Raw genomic sequence first — 26,498 nt, forward strand, 5'->3', positions numbered from 1 at the left:
CCCAGTTGAGCTGCCATCAGTCAGGAAAATGTTCCCATGCAACTTTATATGTGTTGTCTGTATGTAAATGTGTTGTGTTGGCTGTGGAGGAGGATTCGTCCAAAAGTTTAGCGATTTTGTTTGTCTGTTCTATGTGCCTATCAATTATTCAATGTCCCAACTATACAGTGAGTTGTTACCTTTCCTACGTTCATTATTTAGGAGAACAGCAGCTGGTTTGCAAAAAGCCACTGCCCCTCTCTTACACTATGTAGCTGCTGTTTTTATCCAGTAGTTCAAACAGAGTATTTACTGTACAGAATTGACACAGATGAATGTACACTGATCAACCAGAACATTATGACCACCAATCTATAAGGGACATTCAAATGAAACCTGATCACTAGTGTAAAGTAACGGTAACGATTTTACTAACTCAAAAATGTAGCTATACACAGTACACATAATCAAAAATAGTCGCCAAAACTGTTGGCACATTTATGCTATTGTAACACTAACTGGTTGATTCCATCCTTGAAGAAGCTAGTACGCTGCTATCGGATCCAGGCCTGGGCCCAGTCACACTCTTCGTTGTCCATTGCAAATTGATGTCTGCTAATAGCTAGTTTTAGAGGTCGAAACACCTGAAAGTCATACAGTGAAAGGTTGGGACTGTACGGTGGATGGTCCAGCGTTTACCACCAAAACTGCTGCAATGTCATCTTCACCGCATTGGCCATGCATGGGTGGGCATTATCATGCATGAGAATAATGCCATTGGACAACATAGCTCGACGTTTCGAGTTGATGGGTTGTCTAAGGTTCTGTAAAGTGGTTTGATAATGCTGGGCATTGATGGTGGTTCCCCGTTCCAGGAACTCGGCAAGCAGTAGGCCCTTGTGGTCAAAAAAGGACATCATGACCTTACCAGAACAGGTGTGCACGGCCTTTGATTTCTTTGGAGGTGGTGAAGTTGCATGTTTCCACTGCTTGCTCTGACGCTTGCTTTCTGATTCAAAATGATGACACCATGTTTCATCACTTGTGACAATATGCGACAGAAAGCCATATTCCTCATCATGCAGATGACTGAAAGACATCATTATTCGAGTATTGTGCTATTCAGCAGTCAGTTGGTGGGGAACCCACTGCGCATATATTTTTCGAAAGTTTAAGTGTTGATGCATTATGGTGTGGGCGGTGCCTACACTAATACCCAGTAACCGATGGATCTTGTCCACGGTGATTCTGTGGTTGTCCAAGACTAAAGCATTCACTTCCACAACCATTTCCGATGTGATGACACGATGAGCCTGTTCAGGACGAGCATTGTCTCCCAGTGACTTCCGCCCCACAAGGAATCGTTTGCAACATTTGACAACACTTGAATGACTCAGACTGTGCCCACCATACGCAGCCTTCATCCGTCGATACATTTCACAGCCTCCAACTCCCTCCACCACCAAAAATCGAATCACTCCTCATTGTTCCTACTTACTTGCCTGCATGTTCAGTAGTGGACGATAACTTGTGTGACCACCTTCACTTTGGCATGAAACCACACTGGTGCTACACAACATCAAAAGGTGCGCATGCTTCAGTCTCTCCACCAATAGATGGCGCCACCATACCCACAGTTACGTGGTGCCACTTTACATGTAAGGCAAAGGTAGACGCACTGATCAGGTTTCATTTGAATGAACCTCATACTATCGATATAAACCAGTCCAGGCAATAGCTGCATCACCTGGTGAGGAATGACTGGTTGTCATACACATGTAGCATGGTGCATGAAGTATCAGTGAGTGTGCTGTTCTTTTGTAGAATGAGAGAAGTGCGTGATCTATCTGAGTTTGACCAAGGACAGATTTTGATTGCCTCGAGGCTCGGTGTGAGCATTTCAGAAGCTCCTTGACTTGTCGGGTGTTAAAGGAATGCTGTGGTGTGTGTCTTCAATACATGGTGAAATCACGTCCAGACGCCGTGGGGTTGGGTGGCTACCCCTCATTACAGATGTCAGACATTGTACCTTGGGCAGACTGGTAAAACAGGACAGGCAGCGAACTACGGCGGAATTAACATAAATGCTGGGCAGATTACAAGTATGGCTGAACACACAGTGCACCAAATACTCCTAACAATGTGCCTCCGCAGCCGACCGCCCATTCATGAGCCAATGTTAACACAACAACATTGGCAACTGCGACTGAAGTGGACATCTGACCATCATCATTAGACGTTGGCGCAGTGGCAGTGTGTTACATGGTCTGATAAATCACGATACCATTTTCATGGGATGGCATGAATCCATTGTCTTCCAGGGAACGGCTCCTTGACACCTGTACTGTGGGACAGAAACAAGCTGGCGGTGGTTCCATTATGCCCTGGGGAACATTTGCATGGGATTCCATAAGTGCAGCATAACTCGTGCAGGCTGCCATGATAGCCAAATAGTATCTTACACTGGTCGCAGACCACGTACACCCTTTCATAACAGTCATGTTTCCCAATGGCAGTGGCATTTTTCAGCTAGGTAATGTACAACATCACAGGGCCAGGAGTGTGATGGAGTGGTCCGTGGAACACAGTGGCAAGTTCCAGTTGATGTGATGGCCCTCCAACTTGCCAGATCTGAACCAGATCAAACACATCTTGGATGCGATTGAGTGTGGCATCAGAGCTCGTTGCTCCCCTCCCCAGAATTTATGGGAATTAGGTGACGTGGTGTGCAGATGTGGTGCCAGCTCCCTCCAGTGACCTACCAAGGCCTCATTGTTTCCATGCCATGACGTGTCACCAGTGTTATCTGTGCCAAAGGTAGACTTACCGGAATTTGATTGGTGGTCATAATGTTCTGGCTGATCAATGTATGTGGTAATAGAAGCAAAAAATTTTCCATTAACCATGTGTCCATAAATAAGTAATTTATGGGGTAATTTCAAATGTGTGGTTACATATCACCACTGACTTCAGTATGAAATATTGACCTAATTAGCACAAATATATTTGAAGTGTTAACTGTTTGATTAAGTCCCTAACTAACTGATTTTGAATTTCGTCTATGGGTCATGATTGGGTATGTGGTACGTGCATGATGGAGCACTGGCACATTTTCTTGATCATATAACACATCAAAATGGTCGAAGTCAGGTAGTTGTTTCTGAAAGTATTTGTATGGAATATAGCCATGAATGGAAGTGAAACATGGACGATAAATAGTTTAGACAAGAAGAGAACAGAAGCTTTCAAAATGTGGTGCTGCAGAAGAATGCTGAAGATTTGATGGATAGATCACATAGCTAATGTGGAGGTACTGAATGGGATTGGGGGGAAGAGAAATGTGTGGCACAACTTGACTAGAAGAAGGGATCGATTGGTAGGGCATGTTCTGAGGCATCAAGGGATCACCAATTTAGTATTGAAGGGCATTGTGGAGGTTAAGGGTCGTAGAGAGATGAATACACTAAGCAGATTCAGAAGGATGTAGGTTGCATTAGGTACTGGGAGATGATGAAGCTTGCACAGAAGAGAGTAGCATGTAGAGCTACATCAAACCAGTCTCTGAACTAAAGACAACAACAACAATGGTCGAAGACGGGTGGATAGGTGCATCTTGTGCACCTTGGACATCAGTATCCCCTGACCTATATCCTGTGGACTTCTCTGTCTGTGGTAATATCAAAATTGAAGTGTATAGCACTTCTGGGGATTCACTTGGACAATTGGAGCAGTCTTGACCAGATTACAAGGTGATCCTTGGGTGTTTGAAAGAAATTGTAACTTTAACACACTGCAGATGTGAGTGTACAACACACTTCAGAGGTGAGTGTAGTATTGCATCACGGTGAAAGGACAACTATAGAAACACTACTGTTAATAGTTACAAGTTTATTGGAAATTGTTATACATAATGTAATGAAGTAGTATTGTATTTATTGCCAAAGAACACAATGAAAGAAATTTGAGCTAAATTAGATGTGCAATTAATCAAAAAGTTTACATTTAAAATACATTGTAATAACTAGGAAAATATTTTGTACTGAAGTCAGTGGCACCTTTTAACCACAGAAAAGCAATTATTTCGCATACAAGTTGCTTGCAGTCCCATGTTTATATGCATGTCCAAAGCAACATTGCATTGTAATTCGGAATAACATAGGAACTGTAATATTGATATATCCACCAACATCGGGCAAGTGACATTCAAGTAAAATGCTTCCCCTGTACAGGATTATACATAATGAATGTACAAGTACAGGAATGTACAAGTACAGCTTTTAGACACATGGTTGACGACATATTGAAGTTTGAGTCCAGCCATGAATCATGCTCCGGTAGCCAAATGAAGTGGTAAGGAGACCACTCGCAATAAGCAGTCCAGCACAAATTTTCATTGTCATCATTTGCAACTGTAAATACATTTCGTGTATGTAATAGAGTTTGAGCATATTTTATGTGAAATTACGTACACGTCTGAGATGAACATTGGTGAAGTGTAACATTCGTTGAAGCAATACTGGCCAAGATACATTTACTAGTTTGACTCAAAGTGCAACTTTGCGCAGTGCAAACATGGGACTATGATGACTTTGAGCTGTTATGCCTCTGGTAGCATTTGTTGAATGAAATGGAAGTTAGCCACCTTTTACAACTGTATGCATTCTCTTGAGAATAACAATGAAAAGAATTTTACGAGTCATATTCAGCCAGAAAATTTGAGACAAAATCGCCCAAAAAAATCACTAACCAAAAAAATTTCAGGGTTAGACTTCTTATATCTCTGGGACTAAAGGTGTGAACCTTGACGTGTAGTAGACTAATAAGACAAGGTTGTGTGATATAATGTTTCATTTATGTACCACATTCCAATACTGAATAAATTAAGTGTAAATTGAAGATTTTGTAAAGAAGTGAAAATGTGGTTCTTTGGACCTGATTTTACAAGTAACTTAAGTTCTATAAAGCTTTCCAAACTGGGCACATTTGAAAGACCATAGTTTTAACCACGTAAAATGTATTTTTGATTATCCAACTTGGATTAACAATGCTAGATAATTTTAATCAAAGTTGGGTGCAAAAATTGTGATATGAAAAAAAAATTTAAGCTTTGGATTCTTACAGCTCAAAGAGTAAACTCACGCTGAGCATGAAACACAATACACAGTATCTCGGTAGCACAAGGATGTGGAATACAAAATTTCTTTCACCTACTCTTTTCCAATAATCTGAAAATTCACCAAAAAGAGAAGATGAAAGCAGTATGTATTTGACACTTCTTTTACAAATACTATTTTCTATTAAAGCTTCAAAACCAGTCTCATTCGAAAAAGCGTACTTTTAGCCACCCAGAACAGTGTTTAAAATTTCCATCATGCATTGTGCTCTTAGAAAATCTGTTTTGCATAATTGATTTCAGACTAATTTCATTTGGAAACAGCATGTTTTAAATCATTCAGAAAATCACGTTTGATTTTCTAAAGTGCGCTAACAATACCTGAAATGATGGGCAACTTTGAGGGAATGTACCATGGCAGCCGGCTACATTCCAGCAACCTGTTGTATGTGTATTGTTGCGTGTGGCATTTGTTTTTAAATTTACAAGTAATGTCTCGCTATATTGCATTGATGTATGATGACGTTATCACTACCTGTTCAAGAACAGGAACCGGCAACCCCATCACCATAGGGATATTGCCCAATAGCTGTGAAACACCAGCCATAGAGGGGTGTCTTCATTCAGGTCCCTGAGCCTGTAATCTGGTTTCTTAATTGAAGGTCAAATGCCTTATGGTCTTACTTTCCTGCTTTCGAAGCCATTTGCTAAGTAAGTACCGTATCCATATTTCTCAATCCATAGGAGTATCTCAGGACAATCAAAAATTAATATCAGTTTTGGTTTTAAACTTCTCAATATTGTGGTTTACATTTTTCAAAATTTCTTAGTTACTTTCTGCTGCTCATCTTCTGGAAATTGATACTGTCAGCCAGATGATGATATTGAAGGAACAGAGAACGTGGAAATGAGATGATGTTGTGGTACCCATACAATCTTTCAAGGCAATAAAATGAATGATCCAGGCCTTGAGTATGCGGAAGTTATATCTGTGCATCATTTTATTCCATTGAGATGTCAGTATGTTGCAATGTTGAGAATCTTAAAATCAAAATTGATTACTTGCTAGGCTTGGGAACCTGTATGAAGAAACCCACCAGGGGCTGGTATTGCACAGCTATTGGGTGAGACCCCTATGTTGGGGTTGCCGGTTCCTGATTTTGAGCCAGTAACGACATGTCACCATGAATCAACGCAATATTGTGAGACATTACTTGTCAGTTTAGAAACAAAAATCACATGCAAGGAAACACGGACAACAGGTTGCTGCAGTGTAGGCTGTTGCTGCGGTACTTTCCCTTGAAGTTGTCTGTTATTTTCAGGTGTTGTTAGCACACTTGTGAAAATCAAACATGCGTTCCTGAATGTTTGAAAACATGCTCTTTCTAAATGTAATTAGTCTGAATTTAATTATAGGAAACTGATTTTCTAAAAGCAAATTGAATATGATCTATTTGCGTAATTTTTATGAATACCAGGTTTGAACTGATTTAGTAGAAATGTAGAAATAAGTATCTGAATGATATATTGTGTTGAAAACCTTATGTTACTAAGCTGTTGTGTCCAAAATTTCTTGTTTATCATGCCTTTAATCAATGAGATATAAGAAGCTAAAGTTAAAATTTTATTTGCAACATGATTTTTTTCTGCCTAACTTGCTACAGTTTATGTAGCATTGTTAGCCCATGTTGGAAATTTTACCCACTGTTCTGTAGGGCCTAAAACACATTTTTTCGAATGAGACTGGTTTTGAAGCTTTAATAGAAAACAGTACTTGTAGAAGAGGTATCAAATATACACTATCTACACCTTCTCACAAAAATGGTCATCTTTTTGATGAATTTGCAGATTATTTGAAAATAGTACATGAATGAAATGTTGTATTCTACATCCTTGTACTACTGAGCTATTGTATACTAAGTTTCACATTCAGCATGTGTTTACTCATGGAGATATAAGACTCCAAAGTTTACATTTTTTTCATGTCACAATTTTTGCACCCAACATTTACTCAGATTATCTAGCAATGTTAGTCTGCATATACCTATTAGGTGATGAACACCATGATCTCTCTAATGAGCCTAGTTTGGAGAGTTTTATAGAACTTAGTTTTTTGCAAAACCAGGTCAAAAATACTGCATCTTTTTACTGTTTTACAAAATCTTGCATTTAATTTATTCAGTATTGGAACGTGGTATGTGAATGGAACTTTATATTTGAGAACCTTGTGTTGTTAGGCTACTACATATCAAATTTCACGTTCTTCATGCCTTTAGTCCCTGAGATACACAAAGGCATGCTTTGATTTTTTGGGCGTTTTTGTGTAAAATTTTCTGGCTGAATATGGTTCATAAAATTATTTTCATTATTATTCTTAAGAAAATTTTAAAGTTGTACAAGATGGACGAATTTCATTTCTTTCAACAAAATATTGTCCGATATGTAACAGATCTAAAACACCAGAAATTCACACTCGCTCTGCACAATGTTGCAAATGGAGTTAAGCAAGAGACTACATCCCAGTCAGTACTGCTTCAATTGTTGTTAAACTTTAGCACTGTTCATCTGTGACATGTTCAAACATTCACATAAGATTTCGTTGAAATCCATGTTAGTCAAGCAGGAAAATGTTCTGAAATTAGGTAATTTGACATGGAATGATCGTGCTTTGTAATATCATATCATCATCATCAGCAGCATCATCTTCTTCTTCTTCTTATTCATGATGATGACATGGTTTTATTTGAGTGCTTTTTTATAGAACATCTTCACAGTGTACGTACTAAATATTTAGAGGCATTAAAAATGTCGAAACTAAGTACTTCCAAGAATATTTTTAATATGCTGTGAGAGGCTACTTTTATAATAATTTTTTCCATACTGTTTGAGACAGCAGTATCAATCTTATCCTACACTGCTTTCCTACTAAAGATTAAAGTGCCTTAGCCTGTATTATTATCGTTTTTTTGCAGAGTTCCAAAAGGTGTACGATAGATTGGAAATAAAACTGGAGGAGCGGGGAGAGTCCTTCTACCAGTCAAGAATGGAGGCTGTTGTGAAGGAATTGGATGAGAAAGGTATGTGATTTGCTAGTGAAAAAAATATGTTTAACAAAATAAGTGTCCATTTTGTGCCTCTGCCAGTATTAAAAAATTCATTGAAGAATGATGTCAATATTTGCAATAAACTGTTGTATAACTGTTGTTCAAATTTGTGTGAAACTGTTTTGGTACATGACTGTGCAAACAACGGGAGTCACGATATTCATGGCACAGTATGCTGAACTTTTTTTAGGGTTCCATAAACCAGTCTGTATATATGAAACACTTATTGCTTTCACTTTCTTGTTTGTCTGTCTGTCCAACTGTTAAAACCCTTTTTCTCCATACTAAGGACTACAGTGCCTTGGCAATGTAAAAAATTGAAACTTCTAAGTCAGTGCCATTTATGTTACATATTTTGACACTCATGAACTCATTCATCAAATTTCTAGGGTACTTCCCATTGACCTAGAATCATAAAACTTGGCAAGAAGCAAAGTTTCACGGTAAAAGTAAAAGGGAAAAAAATCATAAAATTGGTAATTTGTAATTATATCACATGAGAAAGAAATTTTTTTTTACACTTGTCATCAGACTGTCTGCTCGTCCGTTTGTTAAGATGCCTTTCTCTCTGGAACAGATCGACGTATAAAGTTTCATGTCACATACTAAGGTCTTTATTCCCATGTTGGTGTAGTACATGTTAGCTTCTAAGTCGGTGCAATAAAAGTATATGTCTGTTTATGTCCCATATTTTGATACAAACTCACTCATTAAAACCTATAGGTACTGCCCACTGACATAGAAACATAAAATTTGGCAGGAAGCAAGGTTTCACTTTAAAAGTAAAGGGTGAAAATCGGAAAATTATTAATTTGTAATTATACCACACACATAATATTTCTTTTGCCATTTCAAACAATGGAAAATCCAGGATGGAATGTAACAATGTTATGAAAAGGAAAGTTGCAACTCACCATATAGTGAAGATGCTGAGTCGCAGATAGGCACAACAAAAAGACTGTCACAAATAAGCTGATGCCACTACAGAGAGAGAGAGAGAGAGAGAGAGAGAGAGAGTGTGTGTGTGTGTGTGTGTGTGTGTGTGTGTGTGTGTTATCTGTTTTCGACAAATGCCTTGTTGGCCAAAAGCTCTTTTGTCATTTGTTACGTGACTTAAGGCTTAAAATTAAAACGTTTTCAGAAGTCTCGGAATTCCTGAGATTAAGATCTAGCCAATATCAATGTCGCTAACAGGCAAAGACCCTCGAGATTCTCAGTTCAAAAATCCTCGAGACACTCAGTTAAAAAATCCTTGAGAGTCTCAGTTCCTGGGAAGGATGAACTCCCTAAATAAATAATTAAGTTTGTATGGAACCCTCAGATTATGAGTCCTGCTTGCACCTGGCCAATTCTTTGTAAACTTTTAGAATGTACTGAACTTAGTTTTTCTCAATATTAATCAACTAAGTTAAGTCCAATTGTATGTGAATATTAATCACTCCCTGAAATAATCTTCTCAACTATTGATAATAATAGTGTTATTTATTGCCTTATATACTCTTTGATTTAAAGATACACCATGATGTAATTTTATAAAAACATTTCATGACTTAACAGATGGTCTTTTCTGAAGAATCTGCCAGAAAATCTGACCCGTATATTATTTGTGCTACATCAGCAAGTAGCCGGATACCGGTGCACATGTCAGAAAACAGGAGAGAAACAGTGATGATGCAAGGCCAGAAGATTGCCTGAACCCAGACCAGAGTCGATCAGTCGGGCTGAGTGAACGATGGACCCGACACCACAAGAACAAATCAATAGCAGCCTATGCAACAACAGTGTGCAACAGACCTTTGACACAACTCTGTCAGCAGGTCAAATATGAGCCACAATCCAAATCGAGACCAAAGAGGAAAACCAATACCAAAGCGAGGTCGTTGAGGGGTTGACATTAGTATGGTGGGGACTGTAACAAATGCTATCAGACGAAGTACACAGCTGACTGAGCGGTCGAGAGGCAGTGGTATTTATACCTGCTGTGGGGGACATCATTGACCGGTGTATTCATGTGATAAAACTGTGTCGCACTCACTAGGCGAGTGCAGCGCTGCAGTGATACTGCCCTCTGTCGTCCAACGTGATCCACTTGCTCCGGCGGACCTTCAACTTCCGCACAGCCCAATACCAGAATTAGTGTATGTATATTGTTAATTAACCCAAATTCTACAGAAATGAGATTTCACATTGCAACTAGTTCTTTACAGTCAGTAACTACATTTATTGTGTGTTGAAAGTATTTACATTTTCTTAAAAATATGTTTTGTTGCTGTGTGTATTTTTATGTCAAATTTTAAAATAGTGTTTGGCTCAGTGGCTCTGCCAATGATTTGTATGTAAGAAAAATGCCAAGTTGCGCTATGGTTCAGATTCCACCTTAAACTGTACTGTAGGTGTCCCTACAACTGTCTGGATGAGTTGTTTCAGAATTCTGAGGTAGGAAAGCTATACCACCTCGAGTAGGACCATATCTAGAAATATTCAAACCAACATTGGGTTGAACGCAGCTTAAAACTGTGTTTGTCGTTGTATAACTGGAAAAGACAATAGATTACAGTTTTTGTTATGTATGAGATGTACTTATTTTATGTTACATCCTTTTTAACTGCTCTGTTCCCTCCCCCATAAAAAGGACATTGGAATACCATATAACCTTGTGAACTGCCACAACATAACAAGCAGTGGACGGAATGTTATGAACATATCTTTCTTCATTGGCATCATGACGGAAAACACTGTTATATGGTTACATGATGACAGTTTGATAACACTTGTAAAAAAAACAAACATGAGGAGGAGTGTTTGGGAAATGGATTGTAATTTCATCCCTGAATGAAGCAAAAGAAATATTATAATTTTACAACTACTGCAACGAAGTGTTTGACTGTTTCTCTAAAACTTGAAGGAATGCCACCAAAGTATTTTTTATTTCCAGGGTTCATCATTAACTCTCCCACACACAAACAGCTACTTAGATAAAAGTTTCAGGTAAAGGAAATCACTGCACTCCTCCCATGGCCTATTGTGTTGGCTAATTCTTGACTTACCAAATTTATGTGTACAAACTGCTCTGAAAATAATAAAATTGCAGCTCACAAAAGGCCTGGTAGTGTTAGTTAATTCAATTAACAACTGCACATTGCTGCCTTCTAAAATCTGATGACTGTAAAGCCAAAACTGATTATTTGTGCAAATAAAATACAACCAAGACACTAAATTGTATGATTTATTTAGATATCAATGCCACAGTTTTCTTCAAAATATCAAAGTGACCTCATCTCATGGAATGTAAGTTGTTCTATGACTTGTGGTGTGCCATCCACATAAAAATTTATAACACTAAATTTGATATAGTTGAGAATATTGACTCCTTTACGTAATATATGTTTTCACAGTCACACATTTGTCTCCGTTGAGTAAAGTGTTGTGGACTAATGTTTATCAGATGGGCAGCTAGGTGTAGGACCATTTTGGTGAAACTGTAGTCAAGCAATAGTATTACTGCTTGAAACCCTTTAAAATAATCTTTGACTTATCAATTGCCATTGGCATACCTATGGCCCCTCCACCGGGTACATGTTTTTGTGAGTTTGTTATATCCATTTTGTGTTGTTGTTTTCTGCCACTAATTTGCCATAGTGGAAGCTACATGGCTACTTTTGCACCATAGTTTGGCACCACATAGAACTTTATTGACAATAAATTTTTTAGACAACCAGTCTGTATAATGCACAGAGATTTAGCTCGGGCACAGGAACGCTGTTTCTGGAAGCCCAAAGAAGGTGAAAAGGCACTTTGACTTATGAGCTGCAGTACATATTGGTACACATCAATGATGAGCTGCAGTACATATTGGTACACATCAATGACAGGTTTTAAGTACATCAGAAACCACAAAAGGCAATGTGTGCAGCTTGCCAACAGGATACTGTTCATGCTTCTCACAAGTCAGAACAGAGAGTCCTTACACATCTTTAAGGAAAATAAATAAAAACCTTAGTTCAGCTACTAGCACCAGGGAAGAGCCCCTTGGGAGGATTATGGTGGAAACTTGATGGTGTGCCGAATGGAGAAGATGGACTGGAGTGTAGCCAGTGAGGCAACAAGAAGTGTCCTGTTGGATGTATGTATGTCAGTGGACAGCAGGTTTTGCACTAGTAGGTTATAGGAACATACTTCCTTTAAAGGCTGAATGCCACACACACTTAAGCAAAGATCACATAATATTTACTTTACTGAGGCACTGAAAACAGGCCCATACCCCAGGCTGGTCTCAAATTGCAGTATCAGCTGCTGTGGAACAACTCTTAAAACAATGAGCTATGTCATCCCCTGTAGGCAAGGTGCTGATCTTCAATGACTGTGACCAACCAATATGAGAAATGAGGATGACCCTATCAAGGCAGTTCGGATGTGGTTTGTAAAAGTCCAAAATTACATTATGCAACCAAAAACTTCAGACTACTGATTGATATTCTGAAATTTTGCTTGTTTTCTTTTGAACATACATAGTTTTCTTTGTCTTTTGTTATTTATGAGACAATAATCAAGGTGAATTTAAAAATTAATGCTAAGCTATCTTTTCATTAAGATGTTAACAGAACTGTAAAGTGTTCTGTTAGCTGCTGCTTAACAGGTATCTATTACTATATCTGTTCTCTTGTCTTTACAACAGCAACTCCCCGAGTTCTTAAAGCACTCATCTGTTTTGAAAGTGAATCCATCTGTGAAGTTAATAGAAAAAGAGAACTCGTTTTTCAGCTTTGGAACAGATTTGTAAGATGAAACTGACAGGGAACCAAAATTAATTTATTTGCCAGGAACTCGAGCAGAATTAAGGATTTCTCAATTTTTTGTTGAAGAATAATATGATTTGAAGATCTTGGATTATTACCCTTAAACAAGGGCAGTTTTTGGGTAGTATAGCACATTGCTATCCTCTTTTGTATGTTTCTTCATAAATGACAGTGACAAACCATTCGTAATTGAAGGAACTTCCTGACCAGTTGTTATAAAAATGGATTTTTCTGAAAACGAAAAGCAACAAAGTGTACATTTATTTTTTAAATAATGAAGAATTGCAGGAATTAATGTTTTTTTATTTTAAATTTGTTTTCTGTTTATAGACCCTTTTTATTCGCAAATGATTAATAAATGTTTTTATTTGTGTAAATCAAAAATGGTTCAGATATGTTCTTTATTCATTGTGCAAAAAAGTCAGCCAAACTCTGCAGTGAATGTACACTAATTGTAGATAAATATGGAATATTGTGTTTTGTAAGAACATTGACCATACCTCCACTTTATGTGCAAATTGTGTTGTTATACATTAAGAGGAACAGATGGTACATGTGTGTGTGTGTGTGTGTGTGTGTGTGTGTGTGTGTGTGTGTGTGTGTTTTATGATGACAATATTCTAATTAATTGTTTATTCTTTTTGAGCTATTACTATACGTTTGTGGATGGTTAGTCTTAAAATGCAGTCCAAACATAGTGCAACAGAATCTGTTTATGCATCTTTTGTACAGGTTTTCTGGAGGAAGATGAAGGGAGAAAAATTATGTGGGGCCTAGACAAAGATGCTATTCCACTAACAGTTGTGAAATCAGATGGAGGATTTACTTATGACACATCAGATATTGCTTGTATTAAACAACGTATTGAGGAAGAGAAAGTTGACTGGATCATATATGTTACTGATGCTGGACAGGTTTGTGATAACTTATTTATTTTTCCATAGCATATAACTGATGTCTAAAAAATGAGACTGGCAGGAAGTGCAAAATGGCACAACAGTAATGGCTGCAGGACGAATGGAAGGCTGTAGAAACATGCATGACTAGAACAGAGATAGATGTCATCTATAGGAAAACTGAAGATATCTTTGGGGAAAAGAGAAGTAGCTGTATGAATATCAATAGTACAGTTGGCAAGCCAGTTGTAAGCAAAGAAGGGAAAGCTGCAAAGTTAAGGATTATGTAGAGGATCTGTATGAGGGAAACAAACTCGAGGACAATATTATAGAAACAGAAGAGAAAGTAGATGAAGATAAGATGGGAAATATGATAGAATGGGAAGAATTTGGCAGGACACTGAAAGATGTAAGTGGAAAACAGAGCCTTGGAGTAGATGATGATCCTTCAGAATTAGTGATATCCTTGGGGTGGCAGGTGTGGTAGAATTATTCCACCTGCTGTGCAAGATACATGAGACTGGCAATATACCTTCAGACCTCATGAAGAATGTAATAATTCCAGTTCCAAAGAAGGCAGTTGCTGACGTGTGAATATTACTGAACTATGAGTTTAATAAGTCATGGTTGCAAAGTATTGACACGAATCATTTACAGAAGAATGGAAAAACTGGTCAGAGCTGACCTTGGGGAAGATCAGTTTGGGTTCCAGAGAAATTTCGGAATGTAGGTGGCAATAGTAACACTATGACTTTATCTATAAATATAGACTGAAGAAAAGTGAACCTACATATGTAGCATTCATAGATTTTTACAGTGTTGGCATGGTGTACACTTTTTGAAATTTGAAAGTTGCAGGGATAAAATACATGGAGTGAACAGTTATTTGCAAGTTATATAGAAAGCAGACTGCAGCCATAAGATTCAAAAAATCATGAAAGGGAAGCAGTAGTTAAGAAGGGAGTTTGACATGGTTGTAGTCTAGCCCCAGAGTTACTCTAACTGTACACTTAGTGAATAGTAAAGGCGACTACTGAAAAATTTGGAGCAAGAATTAAAGTTCAGGGAAAAGAAATAAAAACTTTGCGGTTTGCTAATGAACTTGTAAGTCCATGAAAGAATTCTTGAAAAATCAGTTGAATAGAATGGTTAGTGTCTTGAAAGGAGATTATAAGATGAACTTCAATAAAAGTAAACATTGTTAATCGAATGTAGTCAAGTAAATCAGGTGATGCTGAGGGAATTAGGTTAGGAAATGTGACACTAAAAGTAATAGATTAGTTTTGCTGTTTGGGTGTAAAATAACAGATGATGGCTGAAGTAGAGATGATATAAAATGCCAACTGGCAGTAGTAAGAAAAGCATTTCTGAAAGAGAGAAATGTGTTAACATGTAACTGAATAACTAATGAGAAGGTATTGAATTGGGGAGAATAGGATTTATGGTACAAGTAGGCTAATAGAAGTGCTCCATTGATAGGCCACTTCCTGAGGCACCAAGGAATTGTTGATTTCAAAATGGAGGGAAGTGTTGTGTTAAAAATTGTAGAGGAAGACCAAGAGATGAATACAGTAAGCAGGTTTAAATGGATGTAGGATGTGGTAGTTCTGCAGAGATGAAGAATCTTCTTTTTTATTTTGATTTTTTTTAAAAATTGTGACTTTTGGCCTTAAGGCCATACAGCCATCTGTCATTGTTTTGAAATGTTACAGAGTAAGATTACATTTATCTAAAAATTTCATGATTAGTTTTAAAATTAATATATTCTTTTGATGAAGGAGTTTTGCTACATTAGTGGTCAGTCGCTGGTGAGACCTGAGTAACTGTTGTATGAAATCAGTTTGCTGGTTTGCATACAACTTATATTTGAAGAAAAAAAATGTGATTGATACCTCGCACTTTTATTCCATCAAATTCACAATAAGGATTATCTCAGACACTTACTCGGCAAAGGTGGCAGGGAAATTATCCACAATTAAATCTCATGTGAATTATGGAACTTGTAAACTTTTTATTCATCTTAATAGTTCAGAACCAGGGCTTCGAGGGAATGTTTGACTGTATTTTTCTGTAATATTTCCTTTTAATATGTATTGATGATTGATATTCATCGTCTTGTTGGTGCCTTGTTCTTATATGTAATGTGTCTTCATGTCTGATGGCAGTAATAAGATGTTTTTAAAAGTATGATTTTGGGTGATGGTTTTTGCTAAGTCATTGATCATTTCATGATATTTAATGTTAGTGTGTCCTTCGATCCACATAAATTTTACCTTCTTTTCAAGATTTTCATTGTCCATGGTAGCTTTCATTGAGTCCATTACCATTGGATTAGTTTTCTGAAGAAGGGTTGGTGTCTGGATATCTTAGAGCAAGCTTCTGCAGTCTATTAAAATTGGAATGTTTCTTACTGTGAGATTCTGCACGTAATTTGAAGCTGCACTTATAACTGTGACTTCTGCAGAAAAATTAGAAGTTTCACTGGGAAACAAAATCAATTCCATGTGACCTGTACTTGGACATAGGAACATCATCATCAGTTTTTTTTGCTATATTAGCAGGTCCTTTGCCTCTCCATTTTCTGCAATCCATTGCTTCATTCTTGCGGCTGCTGGTTGTTGTACCGTCCATCATGTCATCCAGTATCTGAAATCTTCCTTCTTCATTTGCTTTTCCCTTCTACACAACCTTCTAAAACTGTCAATCTATCTTAATATATGCCCAATCAATTTTCTTTTTCTTCTTTTTATTACCTCTAGTAACTGTCTTCTCTCTTCCACTCGTCTCAGTACCTCTTCATTTTTTACTCTGTCCATCAAAATTACTCTTTCCATTCTCTGCCACGTCCACATCTCAAAAGCCTCCAGCCTTTCTCTGTCTTTCTTCCTCAAAGTCCATGTTTCAGCGCCATACTGAAGAACACTCCACACAAAACATTTCATGAGTTTTTTCCTCAGCTCTATGTCCAGGCTGTTTCAGAAAATTCTCCTTATAAAATGCCTCTTTTGCCATTGCTATCCTTGTTTTAATTTCTGTGCTGCACTTCCAGTCGGTGTCTATCCTGCTTCCAAGATACTTAAAATATTGCACCTGTTCCAATATTTCTCCATTCAGTATAATTTTTATTTCTTTATTTCCTCCTAATGCCAATACTTTTGTTTTCTTTGTATTAATTTTCATTCCATAATTTTGTACGTTAGCTTCAATGGTGTCCACTAAATCCTGTAATTCTTTTTCCCCTGTGGCTAGAAGGACCATGTCATCAGCATACCTCAAACACCCTACTCTTCTTCCTCCAGTTTCTACTCCTTTGTCATGTAATGAGCATTGGTCAATCATATTTTCCAAGTAGAGGTTTGAAAAGGTAGGTGATAGGCAGCATCCTTGTCTTACTCCTTTCTTGAGTCTGATCCAGTTTGTACTTTCTCCTCTCACTTTAACTGAGGCTTTTTGATTCAGATATAATGAGTTTACAAGTCTTGTGGCTTACCAGTCCACTCTCTTTTCCCTCATTATAGCCACCAGTTTGTCCCAATCCACATTGTCAAATGCCTTTTCTAGATTGATGAAGCACATACAGAGGTCTCTTCCTTTTTCAATAAACCTTTCTCCCAAGATTCGTAGGAGCCCTATTGCATCTCTGGTGCCTGTATTCCATCTAAAACCAAACTGATCCTTGCCAAGATTCTTCTCCATTACTTTTTCAAGTCTCTTATTAATTATTCTTTGGCTGTATGTGAAATGAGGCTGATTGTCCTGTGCTCACTGCATTTCTTGGTTCCTTGTTTTTCAGTAATGGAATCATTACCATTGTCAGAAAGTCCTCAGGCCATTCACCACTGTCATATATTTTATTACATAACCTCAATATTTCTCTTATTCCATCTTGGTTCAAGCATTTTAATATTTCTCCCAGTGACGTATCTGTACTTACTACTTCAATTGCATCACAGTCCTCTTTTAGCCATTTTTTCCTAGCCTGCTCTGTTTCTCTTTGCAGTTCATTATTTAACCTTCAGTACATCTTTCTTGCATCATCAGTGTTCTTGTTTTTGAATTTTCTTCTTTCCTGCATCTTGGAAATCATTTCTTGTGTGACCCATGGTTGGTTTGTTTGTTTTGCCCTTTTTCCTTTCACATATCCTATATTTTGCTGTCCTGCTTTAATGATTCCTTCTTTCAGCTTATTCCAGTACTTGCTGACATTATTAGATGGTTCTTTGTCTCGTAATGTGTTTAGAAACTCAAGTGACAGCATTTCTGTAATTTGTTCTTTGTTGAATCTTATCTTCTCTAGATCCCACTTCTTCACCATGGTCACCTTCTTCAGTTTTTTCATTCTTATTTCTATTTCTGCCATAAGTAAGTTGTGGTCGCCATTAATATCTGCACCTGGTAATGTAAGCACCTCCTTGATTCCATTCCTGTGTCTTTCTGCTACTAGTATAAAATTGATTTGGTTTCTGTATTTATCCCTATTGAGGTCATTTGGCCATTCATCTGTATCATTTCTCTTTCCAAGACCATCACTGCCTTCTATTTGTCCCTGTTTCCCTTTTCTCACAGTGGCATTCTAGTCTCCCATTGCTGTTTTGCAGCATTTTTTATTTTCGTCCATTATTCTCTCTATTACATTATACATTTCTTCTACATTTGGTAATCATGTTCTGAAGTTGGTACATAGACCTGGACAATCAGTAAATCTTTTTGTGCTCCTTTCAGCCTTACACCAATAACCCGGTCATTTGCTTAGTTCACATATTCCATACATTTAGCCAATTCCTTTGCCATAATCATTCCTTCTCCATTCATTCCTTTTACTTCTCCTCCTGAGTAGTACAGTACATATTCATCTGACTGTAGCTCCCTACATCCATTCCATCTTACCTCGGCAGCTCTTATGAGGTCCATATGATTCTTTTCCATCTCTCTTTTAAGGTTTTCTAGTTTACCTGCTTGTAGCAGAGTTCTAACATTCCAGGTACCAATTCTCATTTTGATTTTTGCCTCCTTTCGAGGTATAGTTACTTGTTCCATTATAATGGAAATGGACCCTAAGGAGACACGTGAAGAATGGAAAAATGTTGGTGTCACGGAAGTGCGGAACTAAATGAGGAGGGTCATTGTAACACTGGAGAAAATGGCAACATTTATTCTAACCTTCAACATCTGGAATTAACTGGACATATTCTTGCAACCTGTATTGTCTTAAAGCTCGACTGTTTGTTCCCAATGCAGTGTGATACTTCAGATGTCAAAAATTTGGACATACCACTGTGGCATGTAATGAGTGGGCTGTATGTGGAAATTGTGGAGGCTCTGCTCACAAACTAAGCAACTCTTGTATACTTCCTCTGAAATGTATAAAATGATATAGGGATCACCCAGTATAGAGCAGGAAGGTTTATAATAAGGAAAGGAAACTTCAGAAGTTGAAAGTTATGAGATGCATACTCTGTGGTGAAGCTAGATGCATACTCTGTGGTGAAGCTAAAAAAGTCTTTTGCAGCTATGCAACCTCCACTGTTTGCTACTTCTTTTGCATCAGCCCTTAAGAAGCCAGTTGCCTAGTGTGATGCCTTTACACAACCCAGACTACAGATTTAAGTATGAGTACGTGCAATGTGGGGTACCATATCACTCGGAAGGAAACTGTATTAAGTCTGCTGATCTCTTGGATAAATCACCACTGCCAAAGGAGAAGGACAAGGATAACCTTCATTAATCAGTGGCTCACACAGGTATTTTGTATTGCTGTGTAAGTTTAATGGATATTGGTTGCATTTGGAGGAATTACAACTCTTGGCCCAGGAGAGTCAGTCTTCGATCTACTTTCAAGCAAATCATATTGAAATCACTGGCACACTTGAGTTCAGGTGCACAGCTTTGCAGCAGTTCAGACACCAACTACAGAAAACCTTCGTGTCTTGAGATGTGCGAGAGCACAAGTGAAGCAAGTGATAAAAAAATACAAGAGGAACTCCTGGAGGGACTACGTGACTTCCATTAATTGGTCCATTTCCACTACACAAATTTGGGACTAAGGCACATTTCAGGCTAGCATATAGTACCCCCCCCCCCCCCCCCCCCTACAGCTTTGTTGAGACATGGAATCTTGGTGGACACACATAAGGACAAGGCTCAGGTTTTAGCCAAACACTTTTTTATTGTGTCTGTGTCATCCTGACAAACTCCAGAGTTTCGGATGTTTCAGAGGACTGGAGATGATGATGCTTGATGTCCTGTGTAATGAAGAGGTCTCCAGTCTTCTATTCTTCATGTGGAGATTGGAATCAGCTCTGTCTGCAACCAGAAACACTGCTCCAGGTCCAGATCAGTTTCATTATTCCATGCTGCATCATCTGTGCCCTGGAGCTGAAGACAAGCTATTATCTTCTTTCTATCAGATCTGGTTTGATGAGCAGTACCATATCACATGGAATATTAATTTTCTTATGGAAACCAGGCAAGGATTGTGCCAACCCTAATAGTTACCTGAGTGTAGCTCCTACCACCAGTATGTGTAAGACTTTTGAGCACGTGGTCAACTGGTGCCTTGTCTGGGTCCTCGAATCCCAGGATCACCTGTGCTGCTCCCAGTGCTGTTTCAAGTGCTACTGTTTCACACTTGATACCTTAATTCTCCTGGAGACAGTGATACAAAAATGTTTCATACACCACATCCATTAATCTGTGTTTTTTATCTTGAGAAAGCACACTGCACCACTTGGAGATACATCATCATTCACCAACTTCACATATGGGGACTATGTGGATATCTGCCAATTATTATTCAATCCTCCCTTGTCTGACCACTTTGCTCAGGAGAATGGGTTCCTTCAATGTAATGTACTCTGTGTCACTGTTTGCAACCACTATACTACCAATGGTGTCTCCTCTAGAGTCAGAAGCCCAGTTAAAAGTCTTTGTGACCATGTGAACTGCTCTTCCTCCCATCTTATGATGACAAAGTAACTTTGTCTGACCATAAGGAGACTGGAAACTTGTACCCATATAACTGATTTCAGTTTCTCACATGGGGAGAATACATGTGCCAACTTTACCTGTGCTCGTCACACTTTTCACTCACTGAATCTCATGATGGGGGGACACTATTTTAAATTTTAATGACAATGTGCGATTTTTGGACCGACTGTTTGACTCGAAAACCTGCCTCCCACACCTGAAACATCCTTGAACAAAGGGCTTCATATCATTGAATATTTCAAAGTGCCTCAGTCGAAAGTCATGGATAGCTAACAGGTCCCCCTCCTTCAGTTTTATAGGGCATGTCAGATCACAGTTAGATTATGGCATTGTGGTTTGTGGATCAGCCAGTATTTCTGACCTCAAGGTGTGAGATGCTGTTCGCCATGAGGACATTCGAATATCGACAACTGCCACTCAGGATTCAGTGGCACCTCCTCCTGGCTCATCAGGCCCTGAAAATCTCAGTGTTCTCTCAATCATTGACATTTAGTGTGGCAGTACACCTCAATTTCAAGTGGCTGTTCAGGAATTGCTCTGATGCAACCAAACAGTCTGGCTTACATGCTACCAACTGTCATGGGCCTGACTGTGCCATATGTCTGATTACACAACCAGGAATGGAACAAATTTCTGCCTTGGCATCTTCAGAGACCCAAAGTGATTTTAAGCCTGATGCAGTACAAGAAAACTTTTACTCCAGCTTATATTTTATTTTTACAACATTATTTTCTTCAGTTTTAAGTACTTACCACAGTGTTGTTATTGTTTGTAAGGATTGATTCCAGCAAGAAAATGCCCTCAGTTGTTCAGCTGTTTTCCCTGATACGATGTACCAAGTGCATCTTCCAGAATAATTTTCAAATCCTGGTGCAGAACTATGTAGCATTATGGCAATCCTGGACTGCATTCAGAGGTATTACAGTACAAATTTTCTACTGTTTTCTCATTTGCTCAGTGTGTTACAAGCAGTCCACCAAAGGTACGTACTAGACCGGTTGATTCAACTCATACATGACCCTTAAAAGCAGCTCCAACACTGAGGTAAGGTGGTGATCCCTTGCAGCACACCTGAGTACATCGGGAAATGACATAGCCAACGAAACAGCCAAAGAAGCATGTTGAGATGGTATTGTAAGTCAATGTGCCACCCCTTGCATGCCATTGTCTCCTTATTTTACTGAAGAATCATATGTCATTGGGAGCTGAACAGTTGGAGGTGGCAGACAGCAATTTTTGGTCACTCAAATCGACCACCCAGACATGGTGGATTTCATTCCAGCCACACCGATGGAAGGTGGTGCTGCTCACCATATTACACTAGCACGTAGCACTGTAACACATTTCCTCCTCTGGCAGTAGAATACACCACTCTGTGAAGTTTTTGGTGCACCCTCTTTGGTTCAACATATTTTGGTAACTTGTGTTTATTGACACTGACACCAGTGTAACACGGATTTTGAAATTTTGTGGATAATAATAATCATCCTCATCTTGAAACAATCTGTTGAGTTTCTGTATCAGTGGGTAGTCAGTTGCAGAGTGTGTTTAAAGGAGGAATATATTCGTAATTAATTTCCATCATAAGGTGTTCGGGATTTCTGTTGCTCGCAGTAACAATAAATTTGTTGGCATGGAATACATAGCTAGGCGAGTCCTGATGTATCTAAACTGGATTTTTTTCTAGTTTCAAAACTGACTTCCTGTTGTCTCTGCAGAACATCATGCTTCCATAGTTGATTTTAACTCTCATTAGACCGCTGTATTTAATAGTAGAAGATTATGATCCATTCCCCATCGTAGTTTCATAACAGAGCGCAACCCATTGAGACAAGGCTGGACCCTCTCTATGAATATGCAATATGTCCCATCCATGAGACTTGTAAATCCAGTGTTATTCCTAGAAGTTCAATTTGAGTCTTCACTGGGAAAATCTGGCAGCTTGGTTCTCATGTTTGCTGTGTAAACGTTAAACAGAATTGGACTTAATAACAAAATATCAATCCCAGTGGAAGGTCAACAGTGGCATACCTTGGATCTGTAGTTTTATTTTTTAGTCCTAAGAAGACAGTCTTTTTAATGGAAGGTTTGCGTATAGCATAAATGAAGTTGTAGAGCAGTCCAGTCTCTATCATTCTCTGCTTGCACGGGATAGACTAGTATGGATAGATGCGTAAAACCAGTCTCTGAACAGAAAACCACAATGGCAGTATATGAGCAAGTACTGTGGGTTGAAAGAACGGTGAATATATTTGAAACATTACCAAAACTCCTGCTAATATTTTTGCAGAGTAATTTTGTTGTTGTGTTGATCCATACACAATGCTTGGCATTGGTAGAAACTATGCCACCCACTTTGAGAGTTGAATCATTCCATTAGTATTTGGCAGAGGAGGAAGTCATCTTATTCCATGTCATAGATGTTCAGTAGTTTTTAATCAAAGAACAATGCAGAAGAAATGTTACGTTAGTTTCTTAGATAGAACATATGTTACTGGATGTAATAATGGTACTGTCATATTGAATGACTCAGCCTCTGTTTAGTTACTTTCCAAAAACCTGGTCTCAGATGTGTGTAAAGCAAATCGTATAATAAATTCATAATATTTAATGTTGATTTGATAGATGACCATTAACAGCCCGGTACCTCCATATGTCTCTCATATTTCTGTGTCAAACGGAACCATGACCTTCATTTTCAACTGCATCTACAGTCTCAGCTGCTTCTTTCATTTCAGCAAATATTATCATTAAATTGTGCTACTTGTGTTGTTCTAGTATCAAAAACTATCTATTTTTTGTCTGTGCGTGTGCCTCTGGTTGTGTGTATGTGCTTCTCTTTAGCTGTCATAACTCTACTTGCATACGTTACTACTGTTAATTGTTATATAAATTTTTGTATTGTAAATTATCCTCCAGCTATTTACTGTGTGACTTAATGAAACCTTGAGTCATTCAACTCTGTAAAAATTACACAGATTAATTAACTTACCAAACTAAATTACAGTTATTGTACTCTCATCATAGTTTTTGCATGTTTAACATAACATCTCAATGAGCATTCTGTGCACGTGTATTGTTAGTTATACTTCTGCTTGCACCATCAACTTCGTTGTGATGCATAGCTGTCAAAGTCAGTAACTGGATTACTAGTCCTTTTATTCATGCGCTCAATTTACCACCACTTCCATTTCATATTGGATCTGTCACTGTATTTGCTTTTTCACCTTCATTATTGGCATCTTCATTATTAATTATAACTTTAAAATTTAGGATGTGTAGCATTCTGCAGCTTTCATTTGTGTCATAAATGACGTTTTGTTACGAGCAAGTCAGTCATCATGTCACATAAAGAAAGAGATTATAAAGCAAAACCGGGGTTTATACGGCCCGGGACAAATGGAAAAAACAGGAATTTTTGCCTCTGGAAAAAGTCTGGGTAAAACTCAGGAATTTTTCAGTGTTTCAGTTTTCAGTTAAGTTTTTGTAATTTTGACTGGTAAGAACTGATATTCTAACAAAGAATTTTACTTTAGCCCACTACTGCAGAGCAATATTGCAGCAATAAAACATAAATGAGAGATTAACACCAAAATAAAACATTAATTGCAAAGAAAATGCGTCATTTGCAACAAAACAACACAGTGCATGGACAAGTGTCTGCCAACTTGCCAGCTGCAGAATGTTTCAAAGGCTTTAGGACGAAAACTATGCAATAATTCGTAACAACAAACTTCTTTCAACGAGCGTGACATCACAGTTGCTTACATTCCTAAAAGGTTGTGGGAAAATATTGTGAATGCTGGTTTGAGAAGCATTAGTTTCAAAGTAAATTTCCTTTTACACAAGATGAATTATGCTACATGTGAAAATGTGCAGTGAATTTCTTAAATCACAGAGCATTTCAATTTTATTCAAAACGTAGTGCATTGAGGACCAGGCACGTACCAAAATTTCGGGCCCAGAAGACCAGCCACTTAGGCCATTGTTTAAAATTTAACTGGCACATTTGCGTCCGGTGTACATTAAGAGGGACACACACTAAAAAAGACTAAGCTTTTAGATTAGTCTTTCATATTTATTTTAGTTCTTTCATTAAAAATTATGCAATAATGATGGAAAAAGTATAATTATCCTTCAGCAAAAATGGCAAGGTGAGTTCAGCAATTTCACACGTAATTAACTTTTCTATATAAAAGTCAGAGTGCTTGACAGAACATGTATTCGGCCCTATAACCCATGAAATGTTCAGTGCACAGCAGTGTAATGTTTTATCATGCTTGACAGAAATATTCAGCTGCTGCAATTTAAACTGCCTAACTGCACCCTCATAAAAAGCAACAAAAGATTTTTGATGACCAGCATTATATGTGAAAGTCAGCTTTTCTTGTAACTATACTGTATGTATATTAAATTAAACAGTTAACCTTTGCTGTTTGTGTGTTCTTTTTAAGTAATAGTACCCAGTACATGGTCCTTGACAGGGTGCTCATGAGAGACAAGAATATCGTTTGTTGAGCCCCAGGGAATTGTGATAGGACTCCTTTTGTTCTCTGTATCGTAAATGACCTGACGGACAGGGTGAGCAGCAATTTACGGCTGTTTGCTGATGATACTGTGGTGTATGGGAAGGTGTCATCATTGAGTGACTGTAGAAGTGTACAAGATGACTTACACAAAATTTCTATTTGTTGTGATGAATGGCTGTTTGCGCTGCACGTAGAAAAACATAAGTTAATGAGGATGAGTAGGAAAAACAGTCCTGTGATGTGCAAATACAGCAGAGAACTGGCATTTGAGTCCAACTGCAGAAGGATTCTACTGCCACCAACATTCATTTTGCATTATGGACTGTGAGGATTAAATATGAGAAATTAGGGCTTGTGTGGAGGTTTTAGATAGTCGTTTTCCCTCACTTTATTTGCAGATAGAATAGGAGAGGAAATGAGTAACAGTGGTATAAGGTACTCTCCACCGTATACCATATGGTGATGTGGAGAGTATGTTGTAGATTTCGTCCCTGATTTCAGTGTTGTCTTACATCAGGATAACTGTCCATATCACAAGACCAGAAGTGAGCCATGGTTGTTTGGGGAGCATGTTGATGTTTTGATCAGCAAATTCATCTGTTCTGAACTCTGTGGAATTCTTTTGGGATGCTGTGGGATGTCAGTCCTATGTCCATGTTACCAGTTATCTGCTCTCTAACCATGAGTTCAGGGCAAGCTTCAACAACCACCGTGCTGCTTAGTGGTGGAACATTGTGTGTCATTAGGGAAAAGGAATTCTGGTTAAACAATCCAGGTCACAAGGATGGCGGGGGGGGAGAAGGCCCTCAATCTCAAGATGTGCTGTACACCAATGGGATGGACGGCTGTTCATACAAAACATTTGGTAACGAGCAACCTCTGGGGAACCTGCTACACCTCAGTAGAATTAGGCTTACCCAGGAAACCAGTGCTCTCCCTGATTAAGTTATGTGACCGCAGCACTCTCCCTGGTTAAGTTACAGATCCCTATCTGTCTGTGAGAACACCATGAAACCCCACAAACACAAAAACAAATCCCTACACAACTAACAGGCCTCAGCAGAATAGTGCCTCTGGAACTGAATTAGAAAAAT

At 38.2% G+C, this 26,498-nt stretch overlaps 1 protein-coding gene across 2 annotated transcripts in view; it reads left to right on the plus strand.

The window, feature by feature from the left end:
- The window catches only part of LOC126187983 (arginine--tRNA ligase, cytoplasmic), a 152,024-nt gene that overhangs the window by 81,513 nt on the left and 44,013 nt on the right, over window positions 1-26,498 (plus strand). For both annotated transcript variants that reach the window (XM_049929387.1, XM_049929386.1), the window contains exons 9-10: window positions 8,065-8,169; window positions 13,725-13,906. In XM_049929387.1, coding sequence (XP_049785344.1) covers window positions 8,065-8,169; window positions 13,725-13,906 — 287 coding nt within the window. The remainder of the gene's footprint in view (window positions 1-8,064; window positions 8,170-13,724; window positions 13,907-26,498) is intronic.

Source organism: Schistocerca cancellata, chromosome 5 (assembly GCF_023864275.1).
Source record: "Schistocerca cancellata isolate TAMUIC-IGC-003103 chromosome 5, iqSchCanc2.1, whole genome shotgun sequence".
Taxonomy (NCBI): domain Eukaryota; kingdom Metazoa; phylum Arthropoda; class Insecta; order Orthoptera; family Acrididae; genus Schistocerca; species Schistocerca cancellata.